Below are 22141 nucleotides of genomic sequence, written 5' to 3'. Positions count from 1 at the left end.
ACTGTCACCGTGGAAGCCAGGAGGGTGCAGCCTTTAATGAGAATGCCCATCCTCGGGAGCGGCCAGGCCTCCCTCTGTCGCTCCTGCCCCGGGATGCACATCCTGGAACACGTCCCCGTTCTCAACCACACAGGACTGGCTGCACTTTCCCCTTAGACACAGGAGGCACACAGCAGGCGCTCAGCTCACCGAATGAATCAGTCTTAGGTAGACGTAGGTAGACGTAGGTAGACGCTTCAAAAAACTTGTGTTCCAGGAAGGCGGGTGTGGGAAGAGCAACGCTGGCCCCATGGGGACAATCCCTGGAGGGCGCCGGCCAGACGGTGCCTGTTACCGACTCTGCCTCTGTTCATAGTTACTTGTAAGTTTCTTTTTATTTTTACAGTCATAGCAGAACAGTGGGCAACAGCCGTTTTATAGCTCTAGGAACTGGAGACGTGTCACGACCACAAGGCCTTGGGTCAACCCTGAGGCCTGCTGTTCTCTTCAGAAGGAGTCCCTCTGTTACCTGCTTGAGAGACATGAGGTGGAAACGTTCAGCCACAGGAGCCCAGACCTGGGGTTCCTGGCTTCTCCAGCCAGGTCTTAGCCATGACTCTGGGTGGAGGATGTGCATTCCGGTCACTGAAAAGGGGGCCACTGGTAGAATCCAGGTGGCCTCTCTGGGTCATAGCCGCAGTTTTGAGGCCGGCCACTTGGAGGCACGCTGGACCCTGTGAAGGGCAGTTCATCTCGATGGGCAGCAGGGGGTGCACTCACAGTTTTCGGGGCTGCCGGTGCTGAGCAGGGCAAGGGGACACTGGGATTTGGGCTTTGCTGGGCTCACTGTCAGAAAGGTTTTTTTCCCTAGTTGTGAGAATAATCAGCCTCTAGAATTTAAGACGCAGATATTGATTAGGTGGGTGGGCATCCATTAGGGGAGTGGGTTAGGCAGGATGATTTTGATCCCGGAGTGATGTGAGGCCCCGGCCACTTGTTAAGGGTGAGGACAGTAACCATCTGGGCCCCACGGCCACTGCGCAGCACAGGACCCCTCTGGCTTGCTTTGCTCTCCTCCTCTCTCTGTGCTTTGGCAGTTAGAGCCGAGAGCCCAGATGAACTGCAGCCAGGAGCCACGCAGGCGAGGTCCACGCCCCAACCCAGGCTCACTGGGGAGAGAAGGCTGGACTGGGCAGCCCGACCCGCAGGCCAAGCCGTTGGGGGCTACTGGGTTCCAGGCGTGGGAGCAACAAAACGCTGCATCTGTTTTCTTCTCTCAAACATGAGCTTTGCAGGGTGAAGGCCACGGTGTCCATTGGCTCACTGTGGTGCTCGTTAGCTCCGTCTCCTCTCCCTCCCTTCCTCCCGCTCTCCCATCGCCCTCCTGTCGCCAATCACAAGACAGGTGTTCACATGTATTCGCAGAACGGAACTGAAATGCACCTCTGGAGTTTGGGGTCCACATGCTTCCCCAAACTCAGGTCCAGAACACTCGCCTGATAGATGAGAAAGCAGAGCTGCCAAGAGATTCGGGAATTCAGGATCGGAGGAGCGGACAGGCAGGGTGGGGAACGGAGGGCCCGCCAGCCCAGCTGCCCAGCAGAGCTCCAATCAAAACCCAGGCCGACTCACCAGCAGTGAGTGGGCAGCGGGCACCTGAGTCCAGCCACCTGGCCGGTCCCAGGCTCCCTGGGCCTCCTGGCTCCCTAGCCAGGCCCCAAGCTCCTCCCCAGCCAGCTGTCACTCAGCCCTTCCCAGAGCAGCATTCGAAGCAAAACAGGAGAAGGACACGTGAGCCGGGGACGACTCAGGCCCTGCACACCCCGGAAGGGTGGCCGCTCTGCCTGGCTCTCCTGTGAAGCCTGGACATTTTCCAGGAATGTTAGAAAAAATACCAGCTGGAAAAAGAAGAGTCGAGCCTGAGTCGAATGCCTTGGTGGCCTCGGATGGCTGCTCTGGCCATGTGTCTGGGTCTTCTCTCAGAAGCATGAAGAAACATTTGAGAAACAACGTCTAGACCCAAAGACGAGGACTTGATGGCCTGGATGTCCATCAGAAATACCGTCTGTGATGTTTCCACCCTACAAACCAAGGGGGAAAAGAAAAAAGAAAGAAAAGGCCACAGATGGGCGTGCCAGGTGGAGGGCAGGTCTGCAGGGGCCCAGGGGACCCTGCCAGGCCAGCCCCTCCACCGTGCCCACCTGGGCAGAGGTGGTGGGGGATCTGGCCTGCCGCTTCCACATGGCAGGCGGTGCCCACCTCCCAGTTTTGGGGAAGGTCATCGGCTCCCCCTGGGGCACCAGGCTGGGGGCTCACTGCCTTGGCCAGTTGCTGTACAAGCTGCGGGCACTCTGGAGGTGCCCCGTCCTCCCACAGGACCTGGACCAGAGGGTCCCTGAGGGCCCCACTTCCTCTCTGCCTCCCTCTCTGGCTTCATCAGCTTCTCCTCTCTGCCTTGACCCCTGGCACTGCCAAAGTCATGGGCCCAGGAGAGGCTTCTGACCTGGATGTGGACCTCATGCTCTGGTCGGTCTCTTGAGGTGTCACCACCCCGAGAGGAAGCCGATGGCAGCTGTGCCGACGGACTGGACAGGCCAAGCTACTGGGCCCTGGAGTGGAGGGCCAGCCTGGGGCCTGGAGCCCACGGACTGGTGCCGGAGGGGAAGAGGCCCCAGGGGTCTGAAGCAGCCCCCGACCTGGCTCATAAACACGCCAGCTGCCGTGTGTGGGCCTGAGGGAAGAAGCCGGGAGCACACTGAGCCCGGGTGCCCGAGTGCCCTCTGCCTCGGCTCCCAGCCGGGGTGTGGGCTCTGCGGGGTCTCCCTCCCTCCCTCGGCCTGAGTGTCTGCACTCTCCGCGTGAAGGTCACCCTGGGACTCTGGTGTTTCAGGGGATGAAAATACCAAACCACCTTTTTTCCATCGAGACCCTGATTCTCAAATAACCCAAAGCAAAGCAGCAGCTGGCACGGGCAGGTGAGGCTGGCCCAGACGGGCCCTAGGCCTCCCCCGTGGAGAAGCTGGGCCGCAGAGCCCCCTTTCATCAGGGACGCGGCCTGCGGGGTGCCTGTTCCCACAGCCGGCGCTGCCACTGCAGGCGCTGCCTCCGGAGGGATGGCCCCGCCGACCAGGCCAGGGCAGCAGGAAATCTGCCCCTTACAGCTTCTGGCTCTGCCCTGCAAGCTGCCCTCCGAGCCTGCAGTCAACCAGTGGGTGGGCGAGCCGGGGCCAAGGGTCGCACTTCCTGCGGCCTGGGGCAGAGGGGGCGTGCTGGGCAGACTGGCTCTGTCCAGCCCAACCCGCAAGACGGGGTCAGCCACTGCCCGGACCACCCTCCTGACCTAGGTCTGCGGCAATCAAGAAGCAAAGAGGCCGTCCTGGGAAGCACTACCGTGTTTATTCCACAGGTGGGAGGGGCCGGGGGACGGTCACCAACAGGGTGTCACCAGATGAGGCGCTGGGAACCCCACACGGGGCAACGGGCAGCTACAGGGTTTGGTTCTGGGCAGGGTCGGCCAAGGACGGCCATGGCAGAGGGGTGAGCGGCAGAAGGGCACCCAGCAGGCAGGGCGGCTCCCTCGCATCCTCTCGGCGAGGACGTGGGACTGGCCCTTCTTCTCAGCAGCCTGGTCCCACGTCCCCCCCAGGAGAGCCGCGAGCAGCGAGCCGGGGCCACACGGCTGCATCTACTCTGCCGCACTCACACTCAGACACACCCGCCCACGTGCCCGCACGCGCGTCCATATATTAACTCTGATTTACAAGTGCACCCTCACCAGAGGGCAGTCGGAAAGAAGGCTGCACGCCCGGGAGGAAGCAGCTGCCCCCTCGGGCGGCCAGCATGCCTGAGAGCAGGGAGCAGCAGGGCCTCCGTGTCCCTGCCTCTCGCTGGGCTGGCTTCCAGTCGCTGCTCAGCACGGAGGCCCTTGGCTACCCCACCAGCAGAACTCCCAGACCGACCTGTGGGCCCCTTCGGCAGAGGCCGCCCTGCAGACAGCCTGCCCGGTTCCCTCTGGACACACGCAAGAGATCTGGCCCATGGGCATCCATAGGAACCTAGCACCCAGGTGGCCGGGCAGCAGCCTCAGAGGGCCCGGAGGTGTGGACAGCTGTACCCCAAAGCCAACCGGTGGAATTTGGAGGCCAGCAATTGCCTGGGGTGTGACCGGGCATCTGAGCAGAAGCAGCCTCAGTGGAACGGGGTCTTGGAGGCTTGCTGCCCCCTCTCGGGGGAGCCCCACGTGGCTGAAGTTCCACCACTCCCACTTCACTGAGGGTCAGGTCGAAATCAGAAGCTGCTGTGGCGGCAAAGGATAAGAGGAGAGGACCCTGCCAGGCCCAGACGCTGACACTGAGGTGGGAGATGCCGCAGAGGTGGACAGTCTCTCTCCTGGGCCAGGCCACAGCGGGGCTACAGGAGACAGTCCTGGTTCCCCAGAGAAGCATTAGGGGGCTCTTCCAGGGCGCATGGACCTCGGGACAGCTGGCTCCACAGGGGGACACAAAGTCGTCCTCTGGGGTCCCTGTGCTGCCCTGCAGGAGCCCTGGGGCCCCACCAGCACCTGCGTGCCCCCCGTTGTCTCTCCACCATGTGGCCGGGCCCAAGGATGGATTGGCCTGTCCTGGGCTGGGCTTCCGCTGGCCCAGCTCCTCCATCTACTTGATGGAGTTCTTGATTGTCCACCTCTGTCCTGTGCAGCTGCGGAGGATGAGGTCAATGCCAGCCAGGCCGCGGTTCTCCACCTCCAGGCAGCGCCCCGTGCCCTTGTTCATGATGGCTCCATTCTGGGGGCAGGGGGAGTGGAAAAGAAGGGAGGGAGAGGGGGGAGGGGGAGGAAGGGGAGAGAGGGGGAGAGGGAGGCAGAGGGAGAGGGAGGGGAGGAAGGGAGAGGGAGAGAGCGGCTCTTAGCCACACAGTGGATCCCACGGGAACACACTGTGTCAATATTCTGCACACAGCAGAGGGGGTCACGGGCATCCCCCCAAGATCGTAACGTCAGAGTGTAAGTGGGCATCCCCAGGCTTGTGTGGCAGAGTCAGAACGAGGGACTTCCTGTGTGTGAGGTGGCCCCCCAGCCCTGCTTGGCCTTGGACTCGGAAGGTTTCGGGGATCCCTCCCACACTCCCCCTCTGGGTCCTCGGGATCCCCAGCCTGGCCTGGCGTGGGTCAGGCAGGACGCTGCCCACAAAAGTGCCCCTCACCCTCTCGGGACCCCAAGCCTGGCCGGGGCTGGGAGGCCTGGGGGCTGCAGGCCCCCCACCTGCCTGACCGCAGGCTGCGTCGGCCCGCCCCCCACCTGGATGAAGTTCCAGCGCTTGTAGAGGCTGGTCTTGACCTTGTCGCAGTCCAGGAGCTGGGGCAGCCGGCTCTTGGAGCTGTCCACCAGGCAGCGGGTGTCCGGGAGCAGCGTGGTGGTCCCCAGGGCCCCCAGGTGCAGGAAGCCCTCCTTGGTGTAGCGGGCGAGCTGTAGAGAGAGCAGAGCGGGGGTACGAGGGCACGGGGCTGTGCTGCAGCCTCTGCCTCTGGCCTCCCACCTTCCCTGCCACCCCGGTTCTGACAGGCAGCCGTGCACCCAGGACAGTCTGGTCCAGCAAGCCGGCAGCCTGCGGAGCCTGGATACAGCTCTCCCAGGGCAGCTTGCTGGCTTTTTCTAAGTAAGTCCTCCGTGTTTCAGAACGCCAGCTTTCTGTCCAGGGCACAGGCGAGCTGGAACAGGGGAAGGGCCAGGTGCCTGATTTTGGCCCTGCTGCCAGCTGCGGAGCCACCTGAGCAAGACCTTCAGCCTCTGTGAGTCTCCGTGTCCTCCTGTTTGTAAATTGAGATTAATGAATTCTACGCTGCTATGAAGGGACCCAAGAGGCGATTCAGTGAAGACGACAGGCGTTAGAATCCACAGACATTGGAAGAAATAAAAAACGGAAACAAAAGTGAGATATCACATTTTCCAAAAAAAAGTTATTCACATTTTGGCAAAGTGTTAGCCTAAGATGGGAACCGTCCCCTCTCGCAGTAGGGCTGGAGGGAGGTAAATGACAACATTGCAAAAGGGTGATTTCTAAACATGTACTTTGGACTTTCAAAATGTTCACTTCCTTTGATTCAATAAATCTACTTTTAGAAATCTATTCTAAGAAAATAATCAGAATTGGGAACAAAATCATGGATGGTACTAAGCAGGAAGCTCCTAAATGTCCAACATGATCCTGGTGCTTGCTTTGTGCAAGTTGGTTGCAAAAATGGCATCTCACTCTTCCTTCTACGCACCCTGGTCATGCAGCTTTACAGCCATTTCCACCAAGAGGTGGGATCGCTCTTCCCAGCCCTTGAATGTCGGCTGTCCCTGTGACGTGCTTTGGCTTATGGAATGCAGCAGAGGCCAGGGTGTGGCCGTTAGCCTGGCCCGCTTCATGGACCTGCTGCTGCCAGGGCAGTGACCCTGGCTGGCTTGCTGGTGGCCCAACCCAGAGCCAGGCAGTCACCAGGCAAGTGAATGGGGCCAACCTGGACCATGGAGCCCTCAGCCAGCACACCAGCTAGTGATGCGAAGTGCATGAATGAACCCAGGCCAAATCAGCAGAGCCTGGTCCAGATCACAGAACCACCCGCCGACCTGTAGACTCAGGGGCAATAATACTTGCAGATGGTTGTTACGCAGCATTTGCTGACCAATACAGAGATGGTATGCCTAGCACCCTTTTCCCCAACAGGACCCATACTAGGCTAGTGGCCTCCCCTTCCCTGCCTTTCCTCTCCATGGAAGCTAAAAATCACACTCTAACTTTTAAAAAATGAATTCACCCATCTGAGGGACAGAGGCTAAGAAGTAAATCACAGAGCAAGTGCTGAAAGTGTGTTCACAGAGGAGCATGATGTCCACGTGGTGGGGACCATCATTAAAAACCGAAGCCTCTTGGAGACAGCATATTGTTGGGTCTTGATTTTTAATCCAATCTGCCAGTCTGTGTCTTTTGACGGATAAGTTTAGGCTATTTACATTCAGTGTTATTACTGAGAGATGATTTTTATTCCCTGTCACTTTGATTCATTTCTGATTTTTAATTTGAATTAGTATCTCCTTTGACTATTCTAGTGTATTTCCTCCCTTTGCAGATTTTCACTTTTATTTTTCAGTTCAGGATTTCTAGTTGTGAATTCTTTTAACTTTTGCTTATCATGGAAGGTTTTTATTTCATTGTCAATTCTGAAGCTTAATTTTGCTGGGTATAGTATTCTTGCCTGGCTAGAAGAAAAAGTAGGCCCAACTCTCCACTATGCTGGCTTAGGAACTGAAGTCTTCAACACAACTCCTAAAGCACAAGAAGTAAAATCAGGAATCAATAAATGGGATGGTGTTAAACTAAAAAGTTTCTTCGCAGCAAAAAAAATAATCAAGAATTGAAGAGAGAGCCTACAGAGTGGGAGAAAACCTTTGCACTTGAACCTTAGAGCATTAATCTCCAGGATGTATAAAGAACTAAAAGAACGTAACACTCCCCACAAAAATACCCAATCAATAAATGGGCAAAGGAACGTCACAGAAGAAGAAATATGAATGGTCAACAAATACATGAAAAAATGTTCATCATCTCTTGCAATTAGAGAAATGCACACTGAGATTCCATCTCACTCCAGTCAGAATGGCAATTATCAAAAATACAAGCAACAATAAATGTTAGTGAGGATGTGGGGGAAAAGGTCACTCATACACTGTTGGTAGGACTGTAAATTGGTACAGCCACTCTGGAAAGCAGTATGGAGATTCCTCAGAAAACTTGGAATGGACCTACCATTTGACCCAGCTATCCCACTTTTTGGTTTATACCCAAAGGACTTAAAATGAGCACACTACAGTGACGCAGCCACATTAATGTTTATAGCAGCTCAATTCACAATAGCTAGATTGTGAACCAACCTAGATGCCCTTCAACAGACGAATGGATAAAGAAACTGTGGTATATATACACAATGGGTTATTACTCAGCCATAAAGGAGAATAAAATTATAGCATTTGCCAGTAAATGGATGGAACTGGAGACTATCATGTTAAGTGAAATAAGTAATCCCCAAAAAACCAAAGGCCGAATGTTCTTTCTGATATGCAGATGCTGACTCACAATAAGGGGGTAGGGAAGGATAGAAGTTTATTGGACTAGAGGAGGGGAAGGGAGGGAGGGGGATGGGAATGGGAAGAATGAATGAGACATCACTTTCCTACCCTCGTATGAATACAAGACCAGGGAACTCCAGAACATGTACAACCACAAGCATGGGATGTATGTGTGCATGATACGTTGAAACACACTCTACTGTCATGTATAACTACAAAGAATAAATAAAAAATAAAAATAAAAACAAATTTTAAAGAACCCTGGAAGACATGTCCACTCAGTTGAACTCCATGGTCATGTGCCCAGCAGGCCTCAAACCCGGCTCAGCCTTGACACGAGCTCCTGGGGACAGAAGGACCGGGCTGTGTTCTCACTGAGACCAGGTAGTGCAGGCTGCGACGGCGAGGAGCCTGTGAGAGGCAAGCCAGCTCTGGGTCTGTGTGCTGGCCCTCCTGTGTGCAGGGTGGCTGGCAATCAGAAGTATGCAGCTGGTGTCTAATGGCGGATGTTGAGGACGCACTTTGTGTCCTTTCTGGCATCACACTGGGAATGGTGTCTAACTCTCACAACTCTGTGGGAGAGGCTTTATTATCGTCCCCACTTTCCAGTCGAGGAAGCCGAGGCATGAACATGGTCACCTGGCTGAGTCCTGATCTCTCACTGTGGGTCTCTGGAGACCCAGCGTCCCCGGGCCCAGCAGCTGAGCAGCAGAGAGGCCTCATCCCAGGTTGCTGGAGGATCCTCGCCTCTTCCAGAAAGCCTGGACGCTCCCACTGTAGAGTGACTGAGAGGCAGCTCTGCTTGGGGACATGAGTGACCCTTCTCTGGTGAGAAGATTCTCCTTAGGGATTCTCATCTCCCCCCGGAGATGAGAAGCTGTTCAGAACGCTTGGCTCTGATCCCAAAAGGGGAGCCTGTCTGTTCCCTCTGAACGAGTGACAGGGAGTTGATTAAGTACCCTTGAGAGAGACGCGGTTAACGTGTGTGCTACACCCAAATTAGTTCCAAATCAGAGTAATTGTTATAGGCAAAATGGTAAGAAAATCAGAAGCCCACCCTGCCCTCCCCAAACAATGTTCCCTGCATATATTTAAATTTACCCAATGCAAAGTGATGAAAGACAGCAAGCTGCCTTTATGTTCCGGGGAAAGATATACACAGCTGCTTATTGAAATTATGAATCAATCTATTATCCGGCAGGCAAATGAGCAGAGCCAAGAACACTAATTAACTGAGAGTGTCTGTGACCCAGCTGTGTAGAGAGCAAAGTTGAATGCTCCTGGAGGGTCTCCTTTCCGAGGTCCCTTAGGGCGTGACAGCAAGGAGACCAGGCTGCCGGACCTGCAGAGGCCACCTGCTGCCCCCAGCTACGCAGGCATCCAGTGGACAGGCAGGCGAGGGCGGCCCTCGGTGGCACTTCCTCTGGGGGAAGACACAAAACCCTGGGCCATGGCGCATGGCTGTGCCGGCCTGGCTGATGGGCCAGCGCCTGGATGCTCTCGTGAGGACGCTGGGGAAGGACGATGGCCTCAGGGATGGAGCTCGAGCCAGGCCATCTGATCTCACGGCTGCTTTTCCTCCATGAGGCAGGAGGCTGGTGAGCCCAGGACCCGCTGCCAGGCAGACCCCGTTTTGCCCCAGTCCTGGGTAGGGAGCTTTCCTGGTGCCATCTGCCGACTCTGGCTCGCCGTCCCTCGCCTCCCTCCTAGGTCGTCGGTCCTGTCCTGCACCTTCAGCTGACCGTCCTGCTTCCGGGACTGCTCCCGCCGTTCCCCGGCCTGGAGGCCCTACTGACCCACTTCCTCTAGAGCGTCTGGCTTCAGCCTCCCGAGGCCTCAGAAGGAGTCCCTCCCTTGTGCTGCCCTCTTCCTCGCCGCTTGTGGCCCAGGTCATTGTGCGCCACATGGTCCGTGAGCTCAAGGCGTGGCTGGGCCTCCCCTTCTGGCCTGGAGCACTTTGCTAATCCATGTACCCCTGATGGGCCTTTGGGGCTCCCACTGTGGGGCTACAGCGAGTCTTGCTGCTCTGGACACTCATACGTGACGTTTTTATGGACAAGTATTTTCAATTCTCTTTAGTATTCACCCAGGAATGGAAAGGCTCGTTGTTGGGTCCTATGGTAACTTTGTTTCAAAAATCAAAAATCAGCTGCCTGATTTATAGCCCTGGACAAGGAGCCAGCGTACCAGTCTTCCGTATCCCGGCCGGCCTGCTGTCTGTGTTTTGGATCGCAGCATTGCAAGCGCATTCATAAAGTGGCCGTCACGGTTTCGATGTGCCTCTCTAATGGTAAATGACGTGGAGTGTCTTTCCATGTGCTTATTGGTCATTTTGTATCTGCTTTGGAAAAAATGTCTTTTGAGAGCTTTTCCTGTTTTAATTATTAGGTTGACATGGGTTCTAAGTTGCCCAGCCTGAACCTTGAATCCATAATTCCCCTCAGCTTCCCGAGTGGCTGGGATCACAGGTACATGGTATTGTGCCTGACTATCTTTTGCCCACTTAAAAAAAAAAAATTCACTCTTTTTTCCTTTTATTGTTGAGCTGTGAGAATTCTTTTCATATTCTAGATGCCAGACCTTTCTCATCTGTATGATTCACAAATACATTCTTCCATTTTGTGGAATGCTTTCTTCACTTTCTTGAGAGTCTCCTTTGAGGCACTAAAGTTCTTAATTTGATGAAGTCCAATGTATCTATTTTTTCCTTGGTTGCGTACACTTTTGATGTCACATCTAAGAAACTATTGCCAGATCGAAGGACACGAAGACTTACCCCTCTCTACATTTTGAGACTTTCTATCGTTCAGCCCTTTGATCCGTTTTGGCTCCCTTTCTGCGTGGTCTAAGGTAAAGGTCCACACTCGTTCCTTTTCATGTGGATACCTGGCTGTCCCAGCACCGTGTGTTGAAAAGACTATTCTTTCCCTATTGATGTGTCTCGCCACCTTTGTCAAAAATCAATAGGCTGCAAATGCGAGGATTTATTCCTGGGCTTTCAATGCTATTCCACTGATCTCTAGTCTATCTTTCGGCCAGCAGTACACGGGCGTGATTATTATAGCTTTACAGTGAGTTTTAGAACCGCGATGTGTGAGTCGTCTTCTAATTTTTTATCCTGGTATTCTTGTTCTGGCTGTTCTTGATCTCTTGTATTTTCATATGAATTTTAGAATTAACTTTTCCTTGTCTGCAGAGAGAAGGGAGTTGGCATTTTGATGGGGATGGTGCTGAATCTGCAGGTCAGTCTGGGAGTACTGGTGTCTGAGCGATTCAGACTGACGGACAGCAGAGGTCCTTTCTCCTTAGGGCTGTAACTTCTTCCGGCAGCGCTCTGTAGTTTGGGGACAGGAGTCTTGCCCTTCTCTGGCTGGACTCCTCCCAAGCTGCTTATCCTCTTGACACGCAGTGGGCAGTGCTAGGTGGTGGACCAGCCTTCCTGGGGCCCCCTGGGCCCTGCTCCAACGCCCCTCTCTGTGACGCGCAGTCATGGCTAGACCTCTGTCCACACGGTCAGCACCTCCAGGGGACGCATGCTGTTGCCCAGGTAATGGAGGGAAAGCACAGGCTCCCCATCCAGGCTCTGCTGGGGAGCCACAAGATGCCCCCTCCTCCAGCCTGATGAAGACCTGGGAGGAGCTGACCCACTCCTGTGTGTGTGACCAACATGGCCAGCTGGACCAGCACACGGACGCAGACTCTAGCACCTTTCTTCCTCCTCGTCCATGGGTGCTGTCTTCCCGCTCTCCCCACCCTGGTCCTCCCAGATGCTTCCTCCCCAACTGCCCTGCATGACAGTGCTGACCCAGCTGCCACTGAGCTGTCCTCACTGGCGGGGGGGGCCCGCCTTCCCACCTCCTGGCTCCATCCACACCACCAGCCTGCAGCCTCCACTCAGAGCCTCCCCTGCCGGCCTCCCCTGCCCATGTTGCCCATTGCGCGAAGAGCCGCTTCTGCCAGGACCGGCCACCCCACGGCCCTGCCCACCTCCTGGGCTGACTGTGGGTCTCCTGGCTCAGCCTGAGAGAGGACCCAGGCTTCTGGAAAACAGGCCACCAGGATGGAGGGTCCCTGCCCTGCCACTCTGTGGTCACAGGCTCCTCAGACGAGCTCCCTCTGACTCACACGGTTTGTGTTTCACGTGCTCTTTGCTCTCGCTCCTGTTTCAGGACAGCGGTCTCCAGGTCTCCAGGGCGTCCTCATACAGCCTGGGGAAGGGAGGGGGCTGGTGCTTTCCTTCTGAACCCAAGTGGGGCTGCTGGACCCCGGAGGAGACCCGAACGTCACAACCCTAACGCACCAGGAAGAAGACCGCCACACTCAAATACAACGGACTCTCGTTTTGGGGAAAACAGACTGCTCGATTTGAGCTGCTCTGAGACCCACACAACTATTAACCCACGTTTAACAGCCTGGAGGGAAGACTGACAATATGCAGGTTATGGCAGGATAAGCAAAGGCTGGGCAAGTGACGGGGACGGCGTGGGAACACCGCGAGATCTATCAGAACGTCAGTGAAACGTGGCTGGCCAGGGCATGACCGTGAAGGGTCCCTCGTGTCCTCACAGTCCGGCAAGTCAGAGTGGAGACCACACTGGATGGAGAATGTGGTGTCCTCGCCTTCCTCACGGTGGGACCAGAGGGACGTCACCTGTCCTTTGAGCCCAGCTGCTTTGGGGTGAATTTTCAGCCGACTGCTCAGCTGAAGCCTGCGTGACGCCTCCTTGGGACTGCAGGGACAGGCGTACGTGGTTCTTAAGTTTCTCTCCTTCCCTGCCCTGTGCATGGAGGAAGCTGGGCCAGGCAAAGGGAGGGGCAGCCTCCGGGGTGGCCTGGGAGCCGAGACCCAGCCCAGACGTGGAGGCCACAGCCTGGGACCGATGCCAGGTCCCAAACTGAGCAGAGAAAAACAGTCTCCAAAAGGACAAGGAGTGGATAGATGCCTGGGGGTGAGGGGCAGGGAACAGCGGGCACAAGGACCCTTGTAGGGACGGGAAGTCCTGCCTGGATCAGGGAGGCCATCGCACCGGTGAGCGGATGACCTGTCAGAATGGGTCGGATTGACCCTTCCAGTGGAGCCACCTTGTCATCGTACTTACTTAAACCTCCACAAAGTGATTCAAAACAACACCGGGAGCTCAGGAGGCGTGCTGCAGAGCCTGCGTCTTCTGCAGAGCACCAGATTCTGGGGGTCGGTGCGGTCCCAAAAGCCTCCTCTCAATCTCCTTTTGGCCTCCTTCTGACATAATGCTGGGTTCAAACTGTTTCCAGAAAACACACTCCTCCTTGCAATAAATGGGAGACATACTTGCGCCCCGTGGACCATGGAACTGGTTTCCATAACGGTAGTTCCAGGATGCACAGCAGGGCAGGGATGACGTGGCAGGGGTGACAGGGTGTGGCCACAGAGCCTTTGTGCAGGGGCTGGGGCCTCTGAGGTGAGGCCCCACAGGACGAGGCCACGCAGAGCTGGTAGGAGAGGGTGGGTGGGGTGCTCCCAGGCCTCCTTCCCGGGGAATTCCCAGGCGTACCCAGGAGGCTCCCAACCACGTGGTGGGGCAGGTGAGCAGACTCAGTGACAGACCGGGTGCATCGGGAAGGCAGAGCCGAGTCCTGGTGGGGCAGGGCCGTGCTCCTCTGTGCTCCTCAATGCTCCTTGGCTCGGTCAAGTCTGTACCCGGGCCAACCGCCCCGCCTGCAGAACAGCACCCCTGGCTTCCCACGTGCCCAGGAGGCAGGTGGCGAGGTGGGGAGGGCGGAGGGAGCCCTGCCCTGCGGCTCACGGTGGCTTGGCCCTGGACCAGTCCCTGCAGCCTTGGGTCCCTGGTCCTCATCTTTACAGTGGGGATATTGAGGGGCAGCCACCAGGGCAGCTAGGAGATGCAAACGCCCACAGGCAGAGCCGGTTCACCTGCAGCTACTGTTCAGCACGTCACCGGCCACTGGAGGCTGGAGCCCGGCCAGGCTCCTGCATAGTGTCCTTCCTCCATTGACGGCAGGCCAGCTTCATGGGCCCGTGTTCCTGGTCTGGCTCCCACTGGGCTTCCGACTCTCCCACAGACGCTTGCCCAGGGTGATGCCCAGGCCTTGACAGCGCAGCTGAGTTACGGGCCTCTTCCCGAGGGGCTCCCCGGTGGTCTGGGGCTGCGCGTGCTGCCCTGACCTGCTGTAGTGCCTCCGCCCCTTTGCTTTCCAGGTTTGGATCAGGTCCTGCATCCTTGCCTGGAACCCACCAGACTCCTGGGCTTTGGATTGGCCTCTCGGTGTCTTGATCCCACCCTGAAGCCAGCCCTGTGCCCTGCCCCTGCCCGGGGCCTTAGATCTTAAGACCCCTCCTCTTGGGCTTACTGGCCCTCATCTGTCCTGGGGTGGCCATGGGTGGAGGAGCCCTGTCCGCACTCTGTGTCTGGACTGCCCTTGACCAGCCCAGCAAACTGGCCACTCAAGCCGGCCTGGGCCTGAACAGGGGAGTCAGAGGTGGCCTGCTTATTGTCACATGCGAGAGAATGTGCACAGAGGCTCTGGACAGTGACCACCTGTGACGAGGCCAGGCGCCCTGGCTTCGGAGTGTGCAGGACACCCCAGGCCTGGTGGGGTCTGCCCAGCCATGTAATGCCCGCCCCTCAGGCCCTGGGAGCTGGCGCATGCCCCTCTCCCTGCCGAGGAGATCCTGGTTCCCCCGTCCACTGCTGCAGCGGCCTCTTCACCGGGTCGGTTCTGCCCCCAGGCTAACCTCCCGGCTCAAACCTCACCGACTTCTGGGTTTGAGGACCACACCCGCAGCGCCCTCACCCCAGAGATTCATCTGGCCGGTGACACGCTTTCCTGAGCCGTCCGTGTGTTATCAGAGGGCAAGCCTGCGCTGACAGGTCAGTCCATTTCCACAGGGTTCTGTGCAGGCCGATCATAAATTTCTCTTAGGAAAAAATATATAGCCTAGGTTTCTGCTCCAATATCCCACAATTTGACTCAAGGGAAATACGGCATTTGGCACAGTTTTGTTCAAATTAAGACGACAGAGAATTTATGTTCTGAGCATTAACCCTCAGTGTTTGCCGAGTCCCCTGCTGAGGGTCTAGAAACGCACCCGCTCCTTTCCGCCTGGTCCTGGCCTCCTCCCCCTTGCAGGCCTTCCTGGCTGCTCTCGGCTCACAGAGCCCTGCGGTCCCCTAACCGCCCCTCTCCCCAAGAGTGCTCTCCACCCACCCAGCCGGGCCTCCTGGCCATGCTCCATGGAAAGGCCCTCCCTGCGGTTTCCCTGATCTAACACACAGGTCCTTGTTGCAGGGCTGTCTGCTATTCCAGAAGGGTCTGCTGGCTACCAAGGGTGTAGCCACGCTGGGTCCTCAGCCCATGCGGGCGCTTATCTGTCACCGCAGTTCTGTCCCAGCCCAGGGACGCTCGGTGACCTGGAGGCGTCACGGCTGGTTCCCTAAGTCTCCCTCCCCAGCCTCATTGTGCTATGAACAAAACTTGTTACTCCCCCCGCCTGTGTCTCCATCTCAGCCAAGGACAGCCCCACGCCCGTCAGCCCAGGGCCTCCAGTGCCCGCTTGTGCCTTCCCGACCTCTCAGCCACTGGCTCCCACCAGCAGGACCTCCCAACCCGGCTGTAAAACCTTTTAGGTTGAAATGGCTCTTGACCTATGAGAACCATTGTAAGAATGGCGGAGAGTCCTTGCCGCCCTTCCGCAGCCTCTCCTGAGGTGACCTCGTTTAACCACAGTGTGGCACCAAAGCCAGGAGATGAGCCAGGGCCCCTGTCTGCAGGTCTGAGGTCCCCGTCCAGGACCCAAGCCAGGCCTGCAGCGGGCGCCGGGTCTCCGAGGCTCCTTCTGCCTGGCAGGTCCCTCGGCCCTTCCTCTCTGATGACTGGGCACTTTTGAAGGGTGCGGGCAGCTGTTCTGTGGAAAGTCCCTCAACGGATTTGTCTGCTGTTCTCTCCCTATGGTCCTGAGGTCGGTGTGTGTTTCTAGGAAGACCCAAAATGCATGGGGGCCAGCTGCCTCCCCACGCCACCAGGGGGCTGGGAGGTTCATCTCTGTGACCTCCAGCACTCAGGGAAGCAGGTGACGCGTTTCCCAGCCGTAAAGTCTCCATTCCTTTCTCCAAAGGGACACACGGAAGCTAAGCAAATCCCCTGTTTTTCAGGTAGTAATTGTGTCACCACTGATGGTCCTGGGCCACCAGTCACTGCCCTGATGACTGTGCAGGGCGACTTCCATGTCCCACCTTCCTGCAGCAGACAACGTCTGAGACCTGAGAACTGGCACTGGGGCTTTTCTTCCTCCCCCACGCTGGGGATCAGACCCGGGCCTGGTGTACACCAGGCAGCCACTGGGCCCAGCCACTGGGCCCAGCCAATGCTCAGCTTCCAACACCCAACTGCCCCTTCTACAGACCTGACACGAGCCATTCATTTGCTCCAGGGAGCTGCAGCTTCCTCATTTGCAAACCAGAGGTGAAGCACCTGCTTCGTGGGCACGTCACAACAGGTATGGGAAACAAGGTGTTTAAGCACCTCATGCAATGTATGCCCTGTAGTGGCTCAATAAAAGGTGGGGACATCGGTCTCCTGAGCCCTCAGACTTCCCTCTTACCCAGAACCACGTCTTCGTAATGCTCGGTGAGGCATGTGGGTCAAGGTGACCTCTGGTGTGGTCTGGACCCTGTGGGCACCAGAAGACAGGGGCAAACACCTCTTGGCATCCCCACAGCAGGATCACTGACTGCAGGCCCACTAAGTGGCAGGGGTCCCTCAAAGACCCCCGGGAGCCACACCAGGCAGTGCATTGAGGGAGTGTGGCCTGATGAGGAGTCTGGGTGCTCAGGTGGACCTTTGGCTGGCCACAAGTCTACCAAGTTGAAGCCTCCTTTCCTGGTGCTCATGGCCAAGCCCAGACTCAGGCCCTGCAGGAGTTCTACAGACACAGACCTCACCCCTGGGGGCAGAAAACAGCAGCCAGCTGAGAGGAGCCCCTGAAAGCAGGGCCCGCCCCCCGATGCCCGCTTGACACCCAAGGAAGGAAGCCCAGGAGGCCATGCTTGATGGACGGCTGCAGAGGGGCTGGCAGGGCCTCCGCCAATCACAGAGCAATCAGAAGACGCCCTTCACACCTTCCTACAGCCGGGGTACCCACGTGGGTCTCCAGCAAGCTGTCTCACACACGCACTCTGCATAACCCCAGCTCCTGGGCCAGACAGGATGCAGCGTGGGACAGCCTAGGACATTCTGCTGCTCACATCTGGTCTTCTTCTGGCCTCTTCAGGCAGAAGACTGCACTCTGGAGGCCCCCGTGTCCTGTACTGATGACCTCAACTCCACCGGCCCCTGCCTCTTCTGCAGCTACCCTTTACCTGGTTTGCTGTGATTGCAAACCCTCTCGATTTCAAACCAGCAACGTCTTTGTAGGTCATCATCCAACAGACACCACTTCTCCAAAGAGAAACCAGGCTTCTGTGAAGGCGGCCTGGGAATGAGGCTCCTGTGGGGCTTCAGGCCCGACCTGCTGCACCCCACGCCGGGCACAGCGCAGCCCGGCAGGGGCTTCTCCCCCTCCCACGCTTTAGAAGCAGCAATGTTATTTCCTTATTATTCCAGTGATATGAAAACAGCCTAAGAATCAACATGTTTCTTTTTTTGGGGAAAAAAAAGGCTGAAAGAAAAAACTTCAGTAACGAAAAGAGCTGTTTGGGGTGGAAGGATTACAGATGCTTTAATTTTTATTTTCCAAGCTCTCTGTGCATGGCTATGCCTTAGAGGAAGAAGGAGGAGGAGGAGGAGGAGGAGGAGGAGCGGGAGGAGGAGGAGGAGGAGGAGGAGGAGAAGAAGAGTAGCCGTGAGTTTCACTCACTTGGCTGTTGAGTAAAACGTCCCAGGCAAGGCGGGAGGGTTTGGCTGACGATGTGGGGACCACTCCTCACTGTCCTGGGCTCCTCATCCGAGACTACCATGAACACAAAACCTGCATCTGGAGGAAAGGCAGCTAAACTTCTGAGGAGATACGAAACTTAACTACGCATTTTCACTGGGAAGCGACTTAGATTCCCGTCGTGACTTCCTGGGAACAGTTCACCAATTCATTCCGGCAAAACAAATTGGAGGGGTTCCTCCACGACCTCCAGGCCTCCTTGGGTGAGATCTAAACCCCTCCCAACCCCTCGGCTTCAGGACGCCATTCAGGAATCGAGCGCTCCAGGGGGATCAGAAAGGGGAGCCTCAGCAAGCAGAAAGCACGCGCCTCTGCTCTGCGTCCAGGTCTGCCCACGCAGGGAGGAGCTAACCACTCGAGGTAATAAAATCAGAAACACTCGGAACGTTTTGAGAGCGGATGAGTCACAGGAACAGCAGCAGCAGAAAAAGCTCCTAATATCCCACTACCTGCAGCGAGGCGAAATGAAGGCAGGCGGGGGTGCCTTTTAAAATAGTGCGTGAGAGATGGGAAACGGGAAATGGAGGCGAGTGGAAGAGAAGCTCCCTGGTGTGGCGTTTCCCACGTGCAGAGCAGGGGGTTCTCTCCCGCGTGTGCAGGGTTCCTCAACCCCCAGGCCTGGGTTCCCACGAGGTTTCCAGGAGCCCAAGAGCCACGCGTGGACAGGGACGGCTGGGTTGGCTTCTTACCAAGCCGGGAGGCGTCTCCCACAGGGCAGCCCATTTCCAGGGCAAGCCCGCCTATCCCTGGGTGCTGGCGGCAGCCTGCCCTCAGGGCGCTGCCCCCGGACTTCAGTACCCATGGGATTGCATCTGGGAGCCACGAGGCTGCTGGATGACCTGCTCTGCGTCTGCCTCCCACATGCTAATCGCTCAGAGAAGCCCTGTCACTCCAGCGGGCACGAGCGCCTTATTGGCACAATGCATCATAGTGACAAGGTGTTCGGATGATGTATCGCTTAAAAGATGAAGCCATCAGAGGACGCGTCCAAGATCAGATTAAATTTAATTACGGGTAAAAGAATTTGCATCTGTCGTTCTGGTGATGAATTAACTGGGGGAACGGATGTAAGGTCCTCAGAAAAGAAGGGAGAGGAAGAGTGAAGCGCACTGACGGGCGGGCAAGGAGAGGGCGCCACGCTCTCCCCAGCCTGTTGGTGCCAAGTTCCTGGGAATCCAGCCTGAGGCCACCTCAGGTCCCCACGGCCGCGCACACCTGTGCACATCATGTTTTAGCTCCTGGTTATTTCCCAGCGGGCTCATGGAGAGCCCCTGGGCACCTCACCCAGAGCCCTTCCCTGGTCACTCCTAACCTGTGGCATCAGCTCTTGGATGCTGCCATCCCCAGCTCAGTGAGGAAGCTGTATGGAACCTGCTGGGATGTCTTCAATTTGCACATGTGTGGGTGCAAAGGTGATGCCAGGGAACACTGCCCATTGAGCTGGTCCTCAGCTTGCTGTGTGTGGAAGCTCAGGGGCCCGAGGGATGGGGGGACAGGCTGCTCCGCACCTTCACTGAGGCGGGATCACTTGGCCATGTGGGTTTCCTAACTTGCAGAACTGACGCTGGCATGGTGGTGCCTGCCTGTGCCTACCTGGGGGCTGAGGCAGGAGGATCACTTGAGCCCAGTAGTTTGAGGTCAGTCTGAGCCCCTCTCAAAAAAATTTTGTAAGTGTGCATTAGGAAGAATAAGCTTTATTTAAAAGAGTTTAAAATCCCTGGAGGCTGAGGCAGGAGAATCACTAGTTCAAAGCCAGCCTCAGCAACTGAGTGAGACCCTGTGTGAACATAAAAAATTTTAAGAAGAGCTGGGGATGTGGCTCAGATGTTATGCCCACCCCCACCTGGCTTTAATCCCTGGTACCAAAAAAAATGTTTAAAACCCAATTATATAAAAACTGAGATAGCATTAAAAATCTTTTATAAATTAAGCTGGGACACCAGGCATACACTGGGTATGTCCCAATCCAACAGAGACAGGATTACTACCAGAAGCTCTCACACAGAGCCTGGCCACAGTAGACTCTCCATCAGCAGTGACTGGTTGTAAAGGGAGAGCCCTGGGAGGTGTCCAATAGGACATCCAGGCTGCACTCAGCTGGCCTGGGACTGGACGTAGGAGCCACACCTGTAACAAGTTCCCAGGGGTTTCCAGGTCCGTGCACACATCTGAGGTGCTGTGGGGGATGCCCCAGCCCCACATCCTGACACTGTGTGCTCAGTCTCCGTCTCTGCTGCTGCCCTGCCTGCCCCTCGCTGCTTTGGTGACCTCCGAGGTGCCCTGGGCCCCTGCCCAGCAAGCATTTCCTCTGTGCTCGCTTTAAGTCGTCCTTCTGGGCCTGGCTGTGGGCTGGGGCACATTTAGGGACTCAAAGATGGGAGATGTTCCCCAGAATTCACAGATGGCACAAGAAGATCCAGAGCACAAGACATCCACTCAGAAACCAGCATTGCTCTGCCCTAACCTCCATCTTCTTGTTTAAAAAGCGGGGTGGGAAGGTGGCTACCTCCCAGGTGGAGTCCTGGGAGGACCAAGTGGGTCTCACGGGCATTCTTGCCCCTTCCCAGTGCAGCCCTGGCCTGGAGTGCTCAGTGCTGACCTGGGCAGGACTGGGAACTGGGCTCTGGGAGAGTGTCCCCCGTGGGCGGCACCATCAGGACCTTGGACAGCAGCTCAGCAGCAGGGATTCCAAGGCCACCTCCGGGCTTTCGGGGAGGTCTGGACTGCAGAGGGAGGTCCCTGCGGCAGTACTGCCCACCGCTAATCTCTTTCTGACACCTTAGCAGTTTTGCTCCCAGAGGCTGTGCTTCCTGAGGTGGACGACCGTGATCCAAGAGCATGCCAGGTCACACACAGGTGGCCAGAAGGGCCAAGAGATTAACCACCAAGTTGAACTAGAGCCCTGAGGAAGGAATTTCCTTTGGAACTCAGCGCTCACCAGTGGGGTGAGTGTGTGTGTGTGTGTGTGTGTGTGTGTGTGTGGGCACACAAAGCTTAGCAGAGACTCTCTAATACGGGGAGAAAACCCGTCCAAACTTGTCAGCCTTGACAGTCATAAATTTTAGACTGGCTGGACACGGCATCAGAGAGGGCCTGGCAGAGGAGGTCAAGCCCATGACCCCCGTGGGCATCAGTCAAAGCACTGAGCTCTAGGTTGTGGCTGCTCTCTTGACCTTCAATTTTTAAGTAAAACTGAGGCTCCAGAAAGAGGTGGATGTTTGTCTAACCCAGTCAGTTGTGAGCCACGGCCGTAATGAGCTCGCCACAGACACTGGGAGCAAGTGGGCTCTTGAGTGGCTGGCCGCGTTTCCATCTTGTTGACAAACACATGCTGCAAGACAAGAAATTCCCCTCCTCAGTGCCTGTTTTATCTCTGCTTAATTGCTGCCTGGTAATGAATTACAGCACGGAGTCCGTTAATTAGGCTCACAATGTCCGCAGAACACCAACTCCTCCTTTGGGGAGCTGCCTGGTTACAGGAGCTCTGGTTCAGTCTGCGTGCCCACGGCACTTATGGAACAGCTCAAAAGACGCCAAGGCACCCGCCTTGCTTGGAAGGAATGTGTGGGGAGGGAGGCGGAGGGACCCCTGGCAGCTGGAGAGCCGCGCCGAGGGGCATGCCTAACTCAGAACATGTGGTGGCTGGGAAAGCCACATTAGCTTGCTCACAGACGCGACCGGGCCCTCTCCCAGGCGCTCTTCCCTGAGCCGGGAGGGGCCCTTAGCAGCCTGATTTGGTTTGTTGCTCCATAAGCTGCTGAATGGCAGGGGCACTCGTTTGGCAAAGTCTTGCATGCAGGTGGAGTCGGTCAAAGACGAGCTCCAGGTACTTTCCAGCAGAGGCCTGGCGCCGTGCACGGAAGGCCACTAAGCACAGCAGGAAAGGCTGCCCGGGCACCTGGCGTCTGCCTGGTGGGCAGGGGAGGGGGTGAAGGCTCCATTCAATCCCCACCTGCGCATCCTTGGGGGAGTTTCAGCAGGTGCCTTGGAGGAGCCAGAGGAGGGGACAAAGAGGAAAAATGGCCCTGGAAAGATGGTACCTCTGGTCAGGAGCTCAGGGGTTCTCCCAGACTGAGGAGCATCACAAGGATGTTGGTGGGTGTGCTGGGCGCCAGGGAGGGCAG

At 56.7% G+C, this 22141-nt stretch overlaps 1 protein-coding gene across 1 annotated transcript in view; it reads right to left on the bottom strand.

The window, feature by feature from the left end:
* Window positions 1-3334: 3334 nt before the first annotated feature.
* Window positions 3335-22141, bottom strand: part of GALNT17 (polypeptide N-acetylgalactosaminyltransferase 17) — a 383074-nt gene continuing 364267 nt past the window's right edge. Inside the window, exons 10-11 of the mRNA XM_079120206.1 lie at window positions 5276-5443; window positions 3335-4763 (exon numbers count right to left, since the gene is read on the bottom strand). Of these exons, the coding sequence (XP_078976332.1) occupies window positions 4635-4763; window positions 5276-5443 (297 nt within the window). The 3' untranslated portion in view covers window positions 3335-4634. The remainder of the gene's footprint in view (window positions 4764-5275; window positions 5444-22141) is intronic.

This window comes from Sciurus vulgaris (assembly GCF_902686455.1).
Source record: "Sciurus vulgaris genome assembly, chromosome: 18".
Classification (NCBI taxonomy): domain Eukaryota; kingdom Metazoa; phylum Chordata; class Mammalia; order Rodentia; family Sciuridae; genus Sciurus; species Sciurus vulgaris.
Note: the sequence above shows the minus strand (reverse complement) of the source record. Positions and strands in the feature narration are given on the sequence as shown.